Source organism: Equus asinus, chromosome 18, assembly GCF_041296235.1.
Source record: "Equus asinus isolate D_3611 breed Donkey chromosome 18, EquAss-T2T_v2, whole genome shotgun sequence".
Classification (NCBI taxonomy): Eukaryota; Metazoa; Chordata; class Mammalia; order Perissodactyla; family Equidae; genus Equus; species Equus asinus.
Window position 1 is genome coordinate 10,445,152 of NC_091807.1, and position 18,166 is coordinate 10,463,317.

At 35.5% G+C, this 18,166-nt stretch overlaps 1 protein-coding gene across 6 annotated transcripts in view; it reads left to right on the plus strand.

Moving 5' to 3' along the window:
• The window catches only part of ROBO1 (roundabout guidance receptor 1), a 1,064,923-nt gene that overhangs the window by 952,518 nt on the left and 94,239 nt on the right, over positions 1 to 18,166 (plus strand). For all 6 annotated transcript variants that reach the window (XM_014867639.3, XM_070488682.1, XM_070488681.1 and 3 more), the window contains 3 exons: positions 1,165 to 1,285; positions 1,637 to 1,775; positions 3,818 to 3,945. In XM_014867639.3, coding sequence (XP_014723125.1) covers positions 1,165 to 1,285; positions 1,637 to 1,775; positions 3,818 to 3,945 — 388 coding nt within the window. The remainder of the gene's footprint in view (positions 1 to 1,164; positions 1,286 to 1,636; positions 1,776 to 3,817; positions 3,946 to 18,166) is intronic.

An 18,166-nucleotide genomic window follows, 5' to 3' on the forward strand; every position in this document is an offset into this window, starting at 1 on the left:
CCACAGATACTAAAACTGTTGTGTTAATATTTGATTTCTCCTAATATAACCGAAGACTTGGTTGCAGTATCTTCTTTGGATGTCTGCATTAAAATAAAGCAATTTAGGCATTCCAAAACAGTATGACCCCACCTTTATAAAGATGCAGTTTCAATAAACTCCTAGTGTATGATGAAAAAAAATTCCATTGGAATGGTTCCTTCCTTCCTTCTTTTCTTATTTTCTTTCTATCTTTCTTTCCTCCTTTGTGTAATAAATACACTGTACAGAATAACTGTGAGATCAAACCTCCATGAATAAACTTTCTGGAAGTTATCCTTGAGAAAATCTTTCTAAGGTTCAGGACATTATAGATATTTATGGGTAATTGAACTCAACTTCCCACCAAAAGCATGTTAAATTAAGTAAAGAGAGTTCAATTTCTGCATCCCAATCTTAATTCATGGTTAGCTTCAGCCAACTTATTGTACTAGAAGTCTGCTTACATTTATAATTAATTCTTCAAATAATTAAATGTTCAAGAGTGTACCCGAATGACTTTCCAGATGATGTATTAGGATCTCTTCAGTCTCTGCCTTCTAAGTCCCCAAGAAACTACTTGGGTGGCAGCACCTATGTTTTTTAGGACATGTCAGGTTCTGCAAGGTTTTGAATCTTTAAAGACATATTCCTTTAAAACAACTCTGGCAAATTAACTAATTAGAGACATTTCTTTCCCACATCTTATAATACTAAATATGCTTCCCTGAAATCACTTACAGCTAATATGTATTTACATATTAATTATAATCATATGGTATTAAGAATTTCCTTTTTCTTTTTTTCCACTTGTTAACCAAATTATTCATGCAATTTTTTGGTTTTCATTTAACTAAATAATATGAAAAACTTGGCCAGTTTGAAAACACAAATTTCTACTTATACAGGATCTAATAACTTTACAAGAAATGTTGGTAAGTAAAAATGTTTTGCTTCTTTCATATTGGACCTTTGGAATAAATTCTGTTTAAAGGTATTACTTATAGCTGATAATATACATCACCTTTTTGATATAATTATGTTTTGTTTGTAAGCTTAGAAAGTAGACTTCACTTATGGAGACCTCTGTCATATAAACATAACTAAAGCAATTTTAATAGTATTCCTGTGAAACTTTTTTTTAAGATACGAGGAGGAAAGCTCATGATTACTTACACCCGCAAAAGTGATGCTGGCAAATATGTTTGTGTTGGTACCAACATGGTTGGGGAACGTGAGAGTGAGGTAGCTGAGCTGACTGTTTTAGGTAAGTGCCGTTTTATCTAATGTGTTCACTGTAATACGCATCTCTTATTGCCTAGTATCTTTCCACAAGGGAGAAAGAAATGACCTTTTCTTGAAGGTAAACCGATATTTTGGGGGGTTAGAAGAGGCAATAAGGAATCAGTAAAGCAGCCTAAAATAAAGTAGCCAAGATGTGGAAGGAAAATGAGGAGGAAAGACCCAACCTATGGAGGAGCTTCTAGAAGTAGGCAGCTATGTGGAATAATTTTCTAAATAATATTTTAAATTATAGATTTGTTCTTACTGAACTTCTAAAATCGTTTTCAGTTTGTTCGTATTTATTTTTTCTTGAGATGCCTTTTTCTAATCTTAGAGAGACCATCGTTTGTGAAGAGACCTAGTAACTTGGCAGTAACTGTGGATGACAGTGCAGAATTTAAATGTGAGGCCCGAGGTGACCCCGTGCCGACGGTACGATGGAGGAAAGATGATGGAGAACTGCCCAAATCCAGGTATTGATCAGAATTTAGTGATGTGATTCACCCACTTGAAATTTCTATGGTTCTCAACAGACCACGGTTCACATACATGCCACTAGAACAGTCCACTCTAGACTCCTTGATCCGGGGCTAGACACGTTACTACAGATAATTAGAACCAGGAGGTTGCCATGCTTTCTCTGAGGGCTTCAGATAAGAACAATACATTCCTGCCTCACCTGCCCAGGGGGCCCTTGTAAAATGTGATATTCCTTAAACAAGTTTCTCTGCTGTTCAACCAAACCAGAGTTAATACCAATTTCATTTATGGGAGTAGGTAGGGAAGAGAAAGGAGGTGCAGCGTTAAAGATATAACTATGAACCAGTTAAAAAGCAGACTTCCTTTCCTTTAGTTACAACATCACCAGGGAATGGTAGAAGAGGTCAGAGTTTCTTGATATCTGTCAAGTCCTTAAATTGGCTGGGAGCAGAGACACACTCGTAGCCTTAGGGAATGAGGCAATGAAATGCGTTATTCTTCAGGCTGTCTTCTGTGTGTGTCCCTTCATTCAGCAAACATGTGTTGAGCCCCTGGTAAGTTTTGGGATTACAGCAGTGGGTTAGACATAGTTTCTGCTCTCAAGGAGCTCAAAAAAAAGACATGTATGGACAGATACAGAATAATGTAGCAAATCTTTTTGTCACATAAAGTTAGACCTGTGGGAACAGGAAATCAGAAGAGAGTTCTCAAAGGAGGGTGACATGTAAGCAATGAAATTGAAAAATATGTATCAATTTGATAAGCAAGAAAAAGAAGAGACCTCATAACATAGACAAAAATCTGAGAAAGAATATTTTGAGTGGTGGAAAGTTTAACATGGCTAGCACATAGAGCATGTGGCAAGAAGTTATGGGATATCGGGTTGAAGATACTGCCACCAAATTATCAGGGGCTTTGTATAATTGACTGAGGAATTTTGAATCATATTGTGTGCACCCTGCTGAACCAAGAGGAATTACTATGAAGTGTATTACTTTTTAGAGAAAATAATTTTTTGGCCCTATGGATATTGCATTAATACGGGGAGAGGCTAGTGGCAGAGTCACCATTGTTGCTGTCCAGATAAGAGATGTGAATTGTCTGAACTGGGAGATGAGATGGAGATAGGGGTCCATAGTAAAGAGAAATTTCTGAGACTAAATTGGTGCATTGGGCGATTTGTTAGATATAGGGGGCTGGTGAAGGAAGATCGGTAGATTGTGTTAGGAGAAAGTTTGTTTATGTGATAGGGTCAGAAAAGAAAGTGTTATTTGACATATTAAATTTTAGGACCCTGGGGGATAGGATTTCTAATTATTAGTCAGTTGGAATTATGAATTTGGAGCTTAGATGAAATAAGGGTTGGAAATGTTTGTATGGTTGATCAATATATAAATCATAGTAGATAATATAACTCAGGGATATTATGTAGAGTAAAAGGAGGATTAAAGTGAAACTTCAAGGGAAACCCAACATTTAAGGGGAGAGAAGATGAGGCAAGGCAAGTGGACTCTCGAATAAGACTGGCTGGGTTCAAATATCAACTCTGCCACTAGACTAGCTGAGGACCAAAGTCAGGTTACCTTATCTTCCTATGTCTCAGTTTTCTCATTTGGAAAATGGAGATAAACATAATACTTACTTCATACAACTATTGTAAGAATTTTATAAGATAAAACCTATAAAACTCTAAAGTCTGGCATATAATAAGAATTTATTTCACAGTCACTGTCTTTTAATTTTAGTATGAGTACAGTAGCTTGAGGAAATAAATGAATAAGTGCCAAAATTCATTCAAATAAATGAATAAGTGCCACATTTTCTTTTAGAAAGTAGTTTAATATTTTAATCCATATAAATATAAAGCTAAGCTCTTTTCTGTCTCGTGCTTACTTAGAGGAATGCCGCATTTTAGTTTAAATTTTCTGAAGAGAATGTTGTGTGTGATTTGGTGCCTAGATGCGTTATATTTGTAATGATGTGTTCTTTCAAGTAGAGAGTCACTTAACTGTGCTTTCTTTTGTTATGTCACCAGATACGAAATCAGAGATGATCATACCTTGAAAATTCGGAAGGTGATGGCTGGTGACATGGGGTCATACACTTGTGTTGCAGAAAATATGGTTGGAAAAGCTGAAGCATCAGCTACTCTGACTGTCCAAGGTAAGGTTTGGGGAATGTTTTGATGTGGTTGTTTTATCATGTGAAGCATAAGGTTGATATTTGAAGAACACATTATTTATTAGAGTAGTCTATATTAAATGCAGACTTTAAAAAGTGCTATAAATATTTTATTTCAAATGTTTAAAGGAAATTATCATCTTGCCTTTGGGAGCTCTAAAAGTGTTTGTTACAGGAGATTGAATTAAGTTTTCAAAATTATGGAGAATTCTGTCTTGGTTATGTAGAGGAGGAGAATGTGCTTTAATCTCTGGGTCTTCAAACATAGAGCCCTTCTAATATAGTAATTAAATGACAGCTATTGCTGTGAAAACTTTGTCTTTAAAGGGAAACAAATCTACCATTTTTTCAGATCATGCACTTTCAGGGGTCTGTATAATTCGGAACACAAAAATGAGAAGATTCTGTCCTCCTCTAGAATGTAAGATCTGTCCATAAAGAAGGGACGTTGCATTTGCAGTCTATTTCTGTGCACACAATGCCTGTGATGTGACAGACACTTAATAAATATTTGTTGAATTAATGAATTGTATTTGCACTTTGCTAATTTTGATAAAGATCTATTGTTTGGTGCTATATGAGCCAAAATGGATGCCATAATCTATGGCACAAGTTTTTGAATGTTTGAGTCACATCTTAAATTGATCAGCAGAAATGGTTCTGTCAACTCCTTTGTATCCATAGTCCAGATGTTTTTCATTCTCATAATCCCTCTCTCCCTTCTCCATGATGTCATTCTGATTATTTCTCACAACGTCTCATCTGAGAACTTCCTCTCATTTTTTTCCTTTTTAAGGACAAATTGTTTATTGTGGAATTTAAGAGACAAAGACCTTTAAAAAACATTTTGTTGGTGAAAAAAATTCCCTACTTTGACAAGTATGTATAGTAAACAGGGATTTTGGCCATAAACCACTTAGCTTGTTTCTGAGCCTGACATTAGCAACACTTGCTGCTGTCATCTTTTCTGCACAGTCTCTTCTGAGGCCTTTATGAAGAAAAAGGTGTCTTTTGAGGGAGTGCTTCTACTGTAGGCTTTCTACAAAAGAGCCTTGTGGGCTTTTTACAGTAGAAAAAAAAGAATAAAGAATATTTCCTTCCTGTCTCTAAAGCCATTATGTTCCACTTTGGGATTTTTAGCTCAACCTCATAAAAACAAAAGAAAAAAAAAGATCAAGAACAAACATTGAATTTCTAAGGCCCAGACTACGTCTCTTTAATCTAAGTTAGACTTGAACTCCATGTTAGTCTATAACTGTAAGAAAAGGAAACCCTTTTACATGTAGAGAAAGCATAAATTTAAGAGATGTCAAATTCAAGTTCAAAAGCCCTCCAGTGGGAGTGAAAGTAGCCCGGGATGAATACAAGACATGAAAAGGTGTGTCTATCTCCAGGCAATTGTGACAGGGAGGTTGATTGTCTATCCCATTAGTCAAGGAGACGTGTTTCACTTTATGTTTTAAAGTCCTTTACCTTGGGAGTCTTATGCTTTTATAAATAATAGCCATTCTACCATAGACATTGAAATCAATGTCTAAATGGTAGCCAGTCTACAGTAGACATTGAAATCAAAATAGAATTTCTTCCTGCAATTTTAAACTCAATTCCAAAGCTAATTCAGCCTTAAGATTTCCATATGGAATTCTTGCTCCCTAAGCCAAGATTTCAATGGAAATTGGGTACAAATGATCAATTCCAGAAACTACTTAAGGAATTTAGAAGTTCTTATTTCAAGTGCACGGGGTTTTCTATAAATATAAGAGATTTGTCTACTGTTAAAAAGGTATTATTTTATTCAAATATTAAAATAAAATATGTATATTAACATCACTGTTAAAATATATTTATCACTCTGGAATAATATACACAGTATGTCAAAGAAAGTAACACAATTCCCAACTGCAAAAGATAACTAAGAAAAAAAACAAAGGAAACTCTTCAAAGGAAACTTGAGAAGTTGTATCCTTTTTCTTCATTTGAGAGTGAATGTAGAAAAATACTAGTTACTACAAAGGAAACTAATCAGAAATGAATTCACTTGATAGCTGGAAACAATTATAATAAATTCAGTAATGTAGTTGTTTCTGATCTTTGTACTTTATTTGTGGTTCATTTTTAAAAGGCACTATTGGAATCAGTATGAGCTTAAAAATAATCTTCCTTTCCCTCACTCCTCAAACAATGAATATTTAATTTTGAGAATTGATGTTGGGCAACAAAACCCAGTCCTCCAGGTAGAAGTTGTGTGAAAAAAAAAAACTCTCTTAAATAAGAGTGACTGATTTTCACCCCCAGTTAGACGTAATTAGTTCCAACATTTAAAAACTAACTTTGATTTGAGAATTACTTCTCGTTCCCATTTTTCTCTCGAAATCCTAATTCTGCTCTTTTGGAGACTCTATCTGTATATATTTCCTTAAATATTCCTTCCTCAACTCTATGGATTTCCTTGTTTTTTCCCTTGTGTACTCTTCGCAGAGCTTAGCATGGTGCTGGGCATCTAGGTGGCACTTTATCTAATGATGACTTGTTAGAATTAGAAATATGAATCTGGACTCCAGCCTTCTGTTTGAGCAGTAGAAATATAGGGACGTCCTAGGGGAAATTCAAGCAGCTTCTGGTGGCTTTGATCCTGAATGCCACCAGTAGGTGCCTTGCATTAAATTTGAATTTGATCTGTGATGGCTGCCTGGTGATCAGTGTTTGAAGAGGAGCAGAGTAAAACTGAGGACTAGACAGAGTTTCTTAAACTTATCTGAAGTTTGTTAAATATACGTTATGAGGCATGCCCCTGGAGAACCTGATTTAGGAGACGTGAGTGGGACAAAGAAATTTGTTTTTGTTGCTGTTTTTAAACAAGCAAAGTCAAGAATGCTTGGAATGAGGAGTTACTTGATGAGCTGACAGAAAGAATAAAGGGCTGTAAAAATTTTCTTTAGAGTTTGGGAATTACCAGAGCTGGAAGAAGTGTGTTACAAAGAATTGAGTAGCTAAGAGCATAGATATTGAAGTCAGACAGAGTTGAGTTGAATCCTGTTCCTGTCGTTTACCAACTATGTGACACAGAAAAGCTTATTTTTATCTTCCTGAGCCTCAGTTTCCCCATATATAAAATGGGTATAGTAATCCCAACCTCACAGTATTTTTATATGGATTAAATAAAATTTTATATATATATATATATATATATATAATGTTTAACAGTGTCTGTTACAGAATATTTTGTAAATAAGGAATATTATATTCATATTAGTGTTATTATTATTAATAGCTTTATTGCTTAATTTTAGTAACTATTAGTTACTTAGTAAGAAAATAGTAATGTTCAGGTAATCTGGACAGGCACTTCTTCCTCTGCTGTTGTAAATGAGAAAGCTGAAGTACTAATATAGCCATGATAATTTATTATGTAATGAATTATTTAAAACTCTTCTCAAATATAAACATTAGATTTTCATTAGAGAAAAACTTTATTGGTTTTTCTAGTAAATGTGTTGGATTTGTTAGTGCCATTCAAAGCTAGTGCTAGACTTATGTTGAAGTTTTGCAAGATAACTAGATAAATTAATGAAAACTATGAACATTTGTGAATAGAAATGATTCAAAAAGATTGCATTCTATGTGCAATAGAGTGTTACTGTTTTGGAAAAACATTCAGCAGAGGATATTTGACCTCAATTCTGATTCTATTGCCTCTGAGAAAGACTGTTTTGCAATTATGTGGCTTCTCAGCACCTTAGGTTATCTTTCTATAAAATAGTGATGTTTCCTGGCAATTCGCTCTAAGTAAGATTATCCCTGAGCAAATATCCTCAGAAACTGCTTATTTTTCTTCATAACTACTCAGAAGCGTCAATTAACCACTTCAAGCCATGAGTGAAACGTGAGGTCACATCCTGTTACTAGCGAGTCACAGCACCCCGAAAACCTATTCCATATACATATCTCAGGCAACATTAGTTGGATTACTTCTTGCTGAGCGGCAGAATGCCAAAGCCATTGAACTAAATCAAAATATTGATTATTTATTATATAGAAGATTTTACTTTCCTTGAAAAAGAGGCAAGTTTGTAATAAAATTTGGTGATGTTAGGAAGTTTCCTATTGAAAATATGTGCAACCTTGACTCTAAGTATTTAGGCAATAAAAAGATCATCCAGATTCCTTTAATTTGTGTGTCAATTTTGGTGTATTATTGAAACTAAATGCCAGAATGGACCCAAAGATTCTGCAGTAATTTGACCTATTAAAAAATGTCTACTACAAGATCAATAAGAAATAGCAGAGCAATGCTGTTTGGTATGATTACAGAAGAAAAGTGTTTCTACTTAACTCTCAGTTAACCAGAACATTCAGTTAACCTGAACTTGATTGATATTGTGTCATTCTCTGAAACAGTTAAAGGTTTGTTACCTATAAATTTAAACCATCAATGTTATTATATTTATACTTAATATGTGTCTGCCCCTTTTCCTCCCATGCATATAACATCTATACACCTCCTTAAAAATTCTCTGTGAACCTAAAATACTCATAAAAAATCAGGCCTCTTTTTAAAGACATGTCATCTCAATTTTGATTTATTACATTCTTATATTTTCACTTTAGTGTCTCAATTTGACAAGTGTTAAGATTGCTGGCTGGGTCTTGGAAGGACTGAATTATCTTTCTGAACTGGTGTTTCATATTGCATAATGGCCCCATCTTTTAAGGAAAAAGATATATACTGTGGTATTTATAACCATTTTATAGGTTGTGACATACCTATAAAATATAAAATCTAACTACAACAAAATAGATGCAGAGAAGCAGACTGCCAGGCTTTCAAACAGTGTGCTATTGAAACTGCTAAAAATTTATGTCTCCGCTTGGTGTTCTGAGAATGGTCGCAGGTTTGTTTTATATTATTTTATTATCGTAATCTAAACCTATTAGGCCTGGTGGTTTATTTAGATGCTTGCCAGGCGGGCCTTGAGGTCCTTCTTAGAATCACATGATAGCTCACTTAAGTTGTTTTACTTGGTTTTATTTTTGAACTAATTCATGGTTAATTTAAAAATGAGTCATTCTTTTTCTTCTTAGATTGAAGGTAGCCTTTAAGATAAGCTGGATGCAGCTTCAAAACACTTAAAAGAAAAATAAAGAAATAAAAATAATTTTATTTACTATACTATTAATAACAAACCCTTTAAAATGAGTAATTATTTATTTATGATGACAGTCATGTTGATAGCTTTTTCAATAATTCCATTTTTGAGAAGTGCTACCCGAAAGAAAGATAGAAGATAAGGCGCAGAGCGTTTAAACTCTGAGTTTCTCCTATTTCCAAGTTTGTCCTCCGCCTCTAAGATTTCTTACGATTCTTTGCTTCAGAGATACTCATTGCTTAAACAAGGCAAGCAAGATGGCATTATTCATCTTTCCACTCCCTTTGCAACTTTACAGATAAAGCAGCTATTATTACTGTCACAATTTCATTTCCAAAGTAAATTTGTGACTCTCCATCACCAGAGTGATCGCGTTCCCATCGCTGCGTCTGTCACAGGAAACCAAATTGAAAACGGGCTTCCATACACCAGCTATTTCCCAAGCAATCACATTTTATCTTTGCTGAGTTGAACCATTAAGAAAATCTAATCCCATTTTTGTTTGTCTCTCTTGCAAAGGGAACTAAAAGACATTCAGTCTTCCTGTTTCTCTTACTCCTGAGTGCTGGGCCAGTAAGACTCAGGAAGCCGGACATTTAGATCTCAGTTCACACCTCACTGCACTCCTCTGCAGGCCTCTCCCAGGGACCAGTTATTCTTTGAAGCTCAAGAAACAGTCGCTGTTCTGCCCTTTCAGCAACAGCTCTGTTAAAAGGAAAGGCAGATGCCAAACATCTCTAAACCTTGTGATGCGCTGTTACCCGATGAATGGAATTTCTGTGAAATCCCAGCTCTTTTCTCATCAGTGCTTGTCCATTTTTCTCCCCTTGATGTGAAACTACTCTAGTCTCTCAATTTCATCGCCTGTTTTATTTTTTAATTGTAAAATATAGTATCATGAATGATGTTGCCATCTTTTAAGTTTATTGTCGGCATACGGTAGGAATGTTCAAATGAATCATCAGAAGGATGTGCATTCTCTTCTATTCTGAAGAACTGTTATTTGGTCTGGTGCTTCCCATAAGTGTTTATGCCTACCGTGCAGTGAAGGGACAGAGTGCTTCCTCAATGGGATTGATTAGCCACTGACAGCTCCTGGAAGGCTGAACCTTAAAGTCTGAGATTGACGTGAGACCAGAGAGACACAAAGACAGGGAAAAAAGACTGGTTGGTGTCTTTTGGCTGACTTAATTGCTAGTAATGGGAGGTTTACCAGAGCCTTTCTTCTTGCTGCTAGTGAACTACGTGCTTCAAACAAGAAGCTTTGCTGAAATGTCTTGGGCACTACAGTTTATGATTGCTCCCTACTTAATGTCCCGATGAACTAGGAAGTTATAATGGTAGTTATAACTTGCAGTAAAACAAGAAGGAACTGTCAGAGGTTTGTCTAAGCTTTTAAGTTTCCACAAACCCAGTGTGTGAATATTACTTCACAGGGAATAATAGTGATGCGGTGAAAATAGGAGCAGACACTGAATTCTCTCATCTTCTCCATTTCAGTTAGTGGCAGTACAACCTGAAGAAACACACTAGTAGACAGCTTGGGTGGTGGTGGGTCAGGATTTTATTCTCCCATTTCTTGAATGTCAATCACCTCAAGATCCTACTTACTTTGCCTTTTAAATATTTCTCAGCTCTCACCACCTCTCTTACCTTATCACTGCTTGAATTCAGGCCTTTATCATCTCTGTAACAGTGAAGCTGTTGGCCTCTTACCAGTTTCCTTGGCTCCATCTTGTCCATTGGATCCATTCTCCACATAACAAGTTTTTCTACCTAAAACATAAATCGAGTTATATTAGCTCTATCCATAAAACATTGCCATGGTTCCCATCTCTCTAGGAAAAGAACCAAAATACTTCATAGTTCTCTTCCTGGCTACCTGGACCTCTCTTGCTACTCCCTTCAGTGTAGTATCAATGTATGGTTTATATCTATTTTCATACTATATCATGTAGCTTACCTCTGGGATTTTCTTCATGTTGGTTGCTTGGTCTAAAATGCCCTGCTCCAACCTGTGCCATCTTCTACTTGCTAATTACTCCTATCTTGGACTCAGTTCAGGTGAGAACCCTCCAGGAAGCTTTGCAGACAGTTCCTACCCCAGTGTGGGTTAGGGACCCCCCCATTCTTGTACCCATTAGATGCTTTTGCCACCCTTATTGCATTTCAACGTCTGCCCCACTTGACTGTGAGTTTCTTAGAGGCTCACTTTGTTTACATTACCTTCTTAGTCTGTTGATTACTGTGGTCTTAGGGACCAGCCTTGGTGCTCATGTAAAATTTTCTCTGTGCATGAACCAAGGGCTGCCCTGATCCATGCCAGCTGTGGGATCCTGGGCAAGTCACTTAACTTCTCTGACTTTCAGTGTACTCATCTAGAGAAAAAATGAATGCACATGTAATATAAACATCAATGACCTGATAGGAAATAAAATAATTAACAGAATAATTAGATTCTCGTAAAACTAGTTAGTAGATTATGAGCTGCTTATGCAAAAGCAATTACTATGATTAGTTTTCCCTTAAGCTTCTTCCAAAACAAGGAAAAATCCATTAGATACCCATTATATTTTTGGTTTTGTCCATGGAGATTTGAAATTTTTTGTAGCTGATTAATGTACACTTTAGTAATTGTTTTGCTTTTCTACAAATACAATTTTCTGTGACTCGATATTGGGGTCTATCTGTGAAAATTATTCTGTTGATATTTCTTTAGAAAGTGTTTTAGGGAGAGTTTTTCTTTCTTTCTTTCTTCTGCTGCCATTAGGAAACATTCTGTAGCGTAGAATTGACAGCACAGTCTTTTGTCGCAGACAAACATGGATTTGAACGCTGAATGTGCAAGTTATTAAATCTCTGATGCTCAGTTTTCTCATCAGTAAAATGAGGGTGAAAATGTTTTCCTCATAGGATTGTGGTGGAGATTAAATGAGCTGATAAGTAGGAAATTCCTAGCACATTGTGTGAAACATTTAAAAGCTCAATAAAAAATAGAAGCAATGAAGGTGATATGAAGAAGAAGGGTGTGGTGGAACTCCCTTTGGTGACATGTCTTTATATGTGTCAGAATTAGGACTCCATGTTGCTTCAGTGGTCCTAGCTGCCTATCACTAGCTGCGTAAAAGGATTAAGTTCTGAGTCACGTGTGCATCTTCCAAAGTATTTTACACAGACACACAATAAATACGTTTCAACAAATGATGACTATCAAGGTTTCTGTAATTGTGGTTAAAAAATATCAATCTTTATTCTAGTTGCTCCAGGCAACAGTGGATAAGTGAAGTATGATGCAAAAACATTCTGTATTTAATTAAAACTATTTTTTTGTATATTTGTGTATTAATTTTGTGTATTTGCTATGCATTTGAGACCAAAATTTTTTTTAATTAAACAGATCCTTAATTAACATGATTCCTTTTGATCTTTAAATGTGATTATTATGCCACCTGGTGTGTTCAATGCTGCTAAATTTCCTGATAGAACGAATAATGCCGAATTCCTTCACTGCTTCTTCCATAAATATAACCCATATACTGCAACAATTGAATTAACTGGAGATAAAAATAATGTGGATAGATGGTCCCCAGCAATAACTTCCATATAATTTAAAATTTTAGTAGTTTTGAAAATGGATCAGAAAGCATAATCTATTAAAAGAAATGTGCTTCCATACGTTTGACCATTTTCTAAAATGTGAAACAATAACTTTGAAGATAACGAAAGCACATGTTAATCTCACACAATGTAACTTGCTGTGTATGTGTATGGCTTCTTTCTTTTATGGGCCGCTAGATGATTATTTCAGAACATAACATTAAAATTGTGCTAAAAGTAAAACAATATATCTTACTGTAGATTTATTGCTAGGAGTACTTTAATACACTTGCATTCAGAAACAAACTGTGGGGCAAGGAAGGCCTAGTTTGTAAATTTGTGGTTCACTATGTTTAGCTTTCTATCAGTATATGAGATCTGATAGAGTATAAGAGTCATATGACTTTTTAGAGCTCGTATGATATCTAGCCATAAAAGAAGTAATGAGAGAAAAAACTGCGCCCTTCAGTTCTGAATTTCCTTTCTTTGATGTAGACTTCATTTAAATCATTTGTTGGAATAGTGTGCTTAAATTGCTGATTTCAGAAAAGCTGGCAGTATAATAGTGCATTGTTTCTGACCGTTAACGTGGTTATTTGAGTCAAAGCCAAAACTAATAGTGTCAAGGGGCCTTTCTGCAAGTTCAAGTTAGGTTTACTATACTCCAAGATCCTGGTTGAGAACTGTGAGTTCATCAACATTTTGATGAAACACATATTAGAAGACCCCCAAAGCTTTACTTGATGACTTTAAGAACCTTGATATGTGTGTGATTTGTGTGTCAGACTCTGACCTCTGACAAGATATAGCAGACTGGTTCTTTGGGGAAGGATTCTTCATGACATACAGCAATAATCTACAGAGACCCAGTAAAGTCAGTACTACGGTAGTATAAACAGTGCTTCAGGGGTTGGGGGATATTATATGTAGATACAACATACACACACACACACACACACACACACACACTGTTATATTTATTTACTACCTCCTGTATGTATGTCTTGCTACATTTAATGCTGAACTCATGAAATCTTATTCGAAATGCCTCCCATCTAGGATTTGTTGTGGTTTTTTTGTGGTTTGTTGTTCTTGTTTGTTTTGTAGTTAATGATTTAAAAAATTCATTTGAAAATCTGAGGGGCTGATGAGAAAAAGAGATTTGTGATTGTAAAGAGAAAACTCCAAAAAGACAATGTGTGATTGGAGACTTTTAAAGCCTCGGTGTTGCCAGCTGAGCCCTTTGTGAGCAGGCTGAAAGTAAAATGCCATCAGCCAAGAGGCTTAATGAAGTCCCACTACAGAATTTAACAAGAGAATGATTTGTGAGAATGGCTCCCTCTCCTAACTGTTCTGATCCAGGGCTGTAAATGGGTTGCCAAGCCCCTGCTCCTGCTGGTTTTTTATGCTATTTGATTTGATTGAGACCCAGCAGCATTTTGGCCTATGCTTCTTTGCCTTTTTTTTTTTCCTTAGGAAGGATAAAGTAAAGAATTTCTTGTGTTGTTGCAGCTTTCAGAAATAGCCATTTTAACTCTAATGACTGTTGAAGATGTGACATTCTCTTAGATTTCTTTCATTTGCTCATGAAGGTTTTGAATTGCTTTCAGTTATTTCAAACAAACTGATAAATCTTAAAATTAATCAAAAGGAAAAGCATGGACCACGTGGCCTTCCTACAGAGAATTTGAAATACTCTCTTAATGTGAGTGCCTCGCAAGTATTTGAAGAAACAAGGAGAGCAGTCAGGTACAAGAATAATTGACACATAAGATGATTCTGTGACAAACAGTGACGCAACACCGTACTAGTAAATAGCACATCTTGGGCCTTCCATCGAGTTCTTTACTGGGCTTTATTAATTTACATAACAGTGAGTAAAGTTTTCTAGTCACCCAGTTGTATAGACGTATAACTTAGCAACTGTCTTTAGCAACCTACCTTATGAAATAATGCCATCAATGTGGAAATACGTAATTAAGTTGTGTGAATCTATACTATCTGAATTACTCAGCCTGAGAGTGAAATTTCGAGAAATAAATTAGTTTTCTGCTCTACTCATTGACAGTCAGCTCAATTTAAAACATTAGATTTATTGCTAACAATCTCACATAACTTTAAGACTCAGAATTATTTTGTGATATTGGGTATCATTTACTGTAAAAGAATTAATTCGAAGTTAATCCACATTGATATATTCAATTCCATCCAGAACTGTTAGGACATAAAGTGATTAAGATAGTTCATTGTTTAAAAGAGAATAATCATAAAGAGAATAATCATAGATTATTTCACATTAAGCATACCGTTTTCTGATGATGAACTCCAGGTAAATTAAACATGCAAGATAATTGAAATTTGACTTATGTGTCCAAAGGTAGTGATTTTTTATTATTTGTTTGCTATCATTTTAATTTTTTTATTTTTTGGCTGAGGAAGATTCTCTCTGAGTTAGCATCCATACCAGTCTTCCTCCATTTTTTGGTATGTGGGCCACAAGCACAGCATGGCCACTAACAGAACAGTGTAGGTCTGTTCCCAGGAACTGAACCCTGGCCAGCAAAGTAGAGCACAGGGAATTTAACCACTAGGCCACTGGGGCTGGCTCATTTTATATATTTTCATAGATATACACAGCATTAATAGTTACGTTAAACAGTATTAATTCTTATTGATGCACAAATCACTTCAGGGTATTCCAAACATCAGAGTCATTGTAAGAATAGTTATACTTTACAATTATGCACAGCTGATATCCTTTGAGTCTTATTTCAGTAATTTAAAAATATAATAGGTTCTTTTTATTTTAGTTTTTTAAAAAAAGATTCTGTATAAATTGGAAGTTACTACTTTATAATATCATACCTAAAGTTTGCAAAACTGATTAAAATACCATGAGCACTTTAATTTGCTTTTAAACTGTTATTCTCAGGACTTGATAAATAATGTGCCAGTATAAACACACCTGTAGAAAATACTAAAATAAATACAAGACAAAATATAGCTGAGTAATAGCTTTATAACAGATTTATGAGGGTAAGAAAATCCGTAAATGGCTGTTAAGGCCAACTGTAGCTTTAGGACATTTATTTTGTGTGGTCGATGTTATTAGGAGAGAATTTAGAGCATTGCACAATTAAACCTGATAGATATGGCCATTTTACAAAGGTGCTTTTAAAAAGTTAACTTTGTGGATGGTGGAATAGTCATTTTGAACAGTGTTCTTTTTAGGTCATTAGGAAAGAGATGAGGTGTGCTCTGGTGTTTTTCTTAGACTTTTTATTCCCCCCAAATGTACCAAAGTACTGAATATAATTGATGATAAGTAATTTTGGCCTGATTTAGGTTTCTTGGGAATAAATGTTAAATTATATCGTTTCTGTACTGGATGGTTGAGATTTTGAATGTTAGAGATGGATGGGGCTTACAAATCATTTACTTTGGCTCTGTTTTACAGATGAGAAAACTGAGGAAATACACAAAAATGTCAGTATATTATATAGCAAACTGTGAACCTATGCATTTGATACTTGACTGCATACATTTGACACTTCTGGTGGTGTCCTAAAAGATTGCATCACATCACTTTTCACAGATGGAATTGGCTGTTGCAACATTGTTCTTTCTGTGAGAAAATAAAACATAGCATGAGTCATTTCCTCCCCCAAATCTTTTTATCTGTGTGAGACCTGCCCATATATGAGCAGAATAATTATGTATCCATATTAACTCAATATATTAATGCATGAATTGTTCATTTAAATAATTTCTTATTGAAAGTTGTTTTGTTTAGGTAACAGAAGCAAAACATTTCAGAATCAAAATTACATTAAAGTAAGGTTTAATTCTTTGTTTAAAAACAAATAAACAAACCAACCAAAACAAGTCAGGCAATATAGTAAAAAGCACAGGATTTTAAGAGCTGGGCAGACAGAATCGCAATCCTCATTTCTTAGCTGATGTGTGACTTTAAGAAGTTGCTTTATCTTCACTTTCCTCTCTTTGTAAAATAGGCATATTGAACTCTTCCCTGCAGAGTGCTGCGGGCTTCCAGTGTATGATCCGACACTCATTTAGCTAACATTGATGGCTTTTTATTAAACTAAGATGTAAAAAGGGTATGTGATTTATGCAGATCACAGACCTGATTAATTTTGGAGAGGATCAAGATCCAAAGTTGTTTAACTGTCAGTTGAGTAATGTTTTCTTATATCGTCATGCGCCTTAACTCTAGACCCTCCATGAAATATGCTATTTGAGGATAGGAATTCCAAATTTTCAAATAAACAAATTCTTGAGCACTTTCTATGTACAAAACAGTAGCTGGACACTGTGAAGGATGCACAGATACGTAAGACAAGGATCCTGCCTTCACAGAGCTTATTATAGCCTGGTGAAGAAAGGCGATAGACACAAATATCTACAGGATCAGCAGAATGTAAAGCGTGGAATCGTAAAGATATGGATATGCCAAGTAGGGAAAAAGTGCTTTCAATTGGGTGATAGGAACATTGTTGTCATTTGTTCACAATTCAACAGATATTTACAGTGTGAGTAATGTCCTCAACTTGATGAGTTCTAGAGACATCATAGCCAACAAAATAGTTAAATGCTTGCCATCATGGAGCTTATAAGCTAGTGTGAGAGACAGACATTTATATAATAATCACACAAATGTATAATTTCAAACTATAAGTTCTCTGGAAGGAAAGAATATATAGCACTCTGATAAGATTTAACCTGGAATTTGGAGGTAGCTCCTTGAAGATGTATTTTTTTGAGGTAAGAGCTAGACTGTGAGTAGGATTAAATAGGAGAAGGGGGAGGATCCCAGAATCCAGCATCCCAGGGGATAGCATAAACAGAACCAGAGATGAGATGGGGTATGGTGTACTCAAGGACCAAAAGAACTATAGGCCCAAGTTAGGGAGACGGAGGACGAGAGGTGATACAGGAAGACACTGAAGATTTACGTAGCAAGGCCATGTTAAGGATTTGCTCCCTATTTTAAGAGTAATGGGACCATATTGAAGGATTTTAAGCAAAAAGATACTATAATCAGATTAGTTTAGTTTTTAATCCCTCTGGCTACCTGGTGAGATTGGATTGGAAACAAGGAAGACAGTTCAGGTGAGCACTAGTGGATAACCCGAGCCAGAGGAATGGCAAGAGAGAGAAGGAGGTCGATGGAAGGGAGAAATAGTTACAAAATAAAAGCTGTGGAATTTGATAATGGATTGTATATTTCAAAGAGGAAGGAGAGGAAAGATCTAGGTTTCTGGCTTTTTTTTTTTTTTTTTTGAGGAAGATTAGCCCTGAGGTAACTACTGCAAGTCCTCCTCTTTTTGCTGACGAAGCCTGGCCCTGAACTAACATCTGTGCCCATCTCCCTCTACTTTATATGTGGGATGCCTACCACAGCATGGTGTGCCTAGTGGTGCCATGTCCGCACCCGGGAT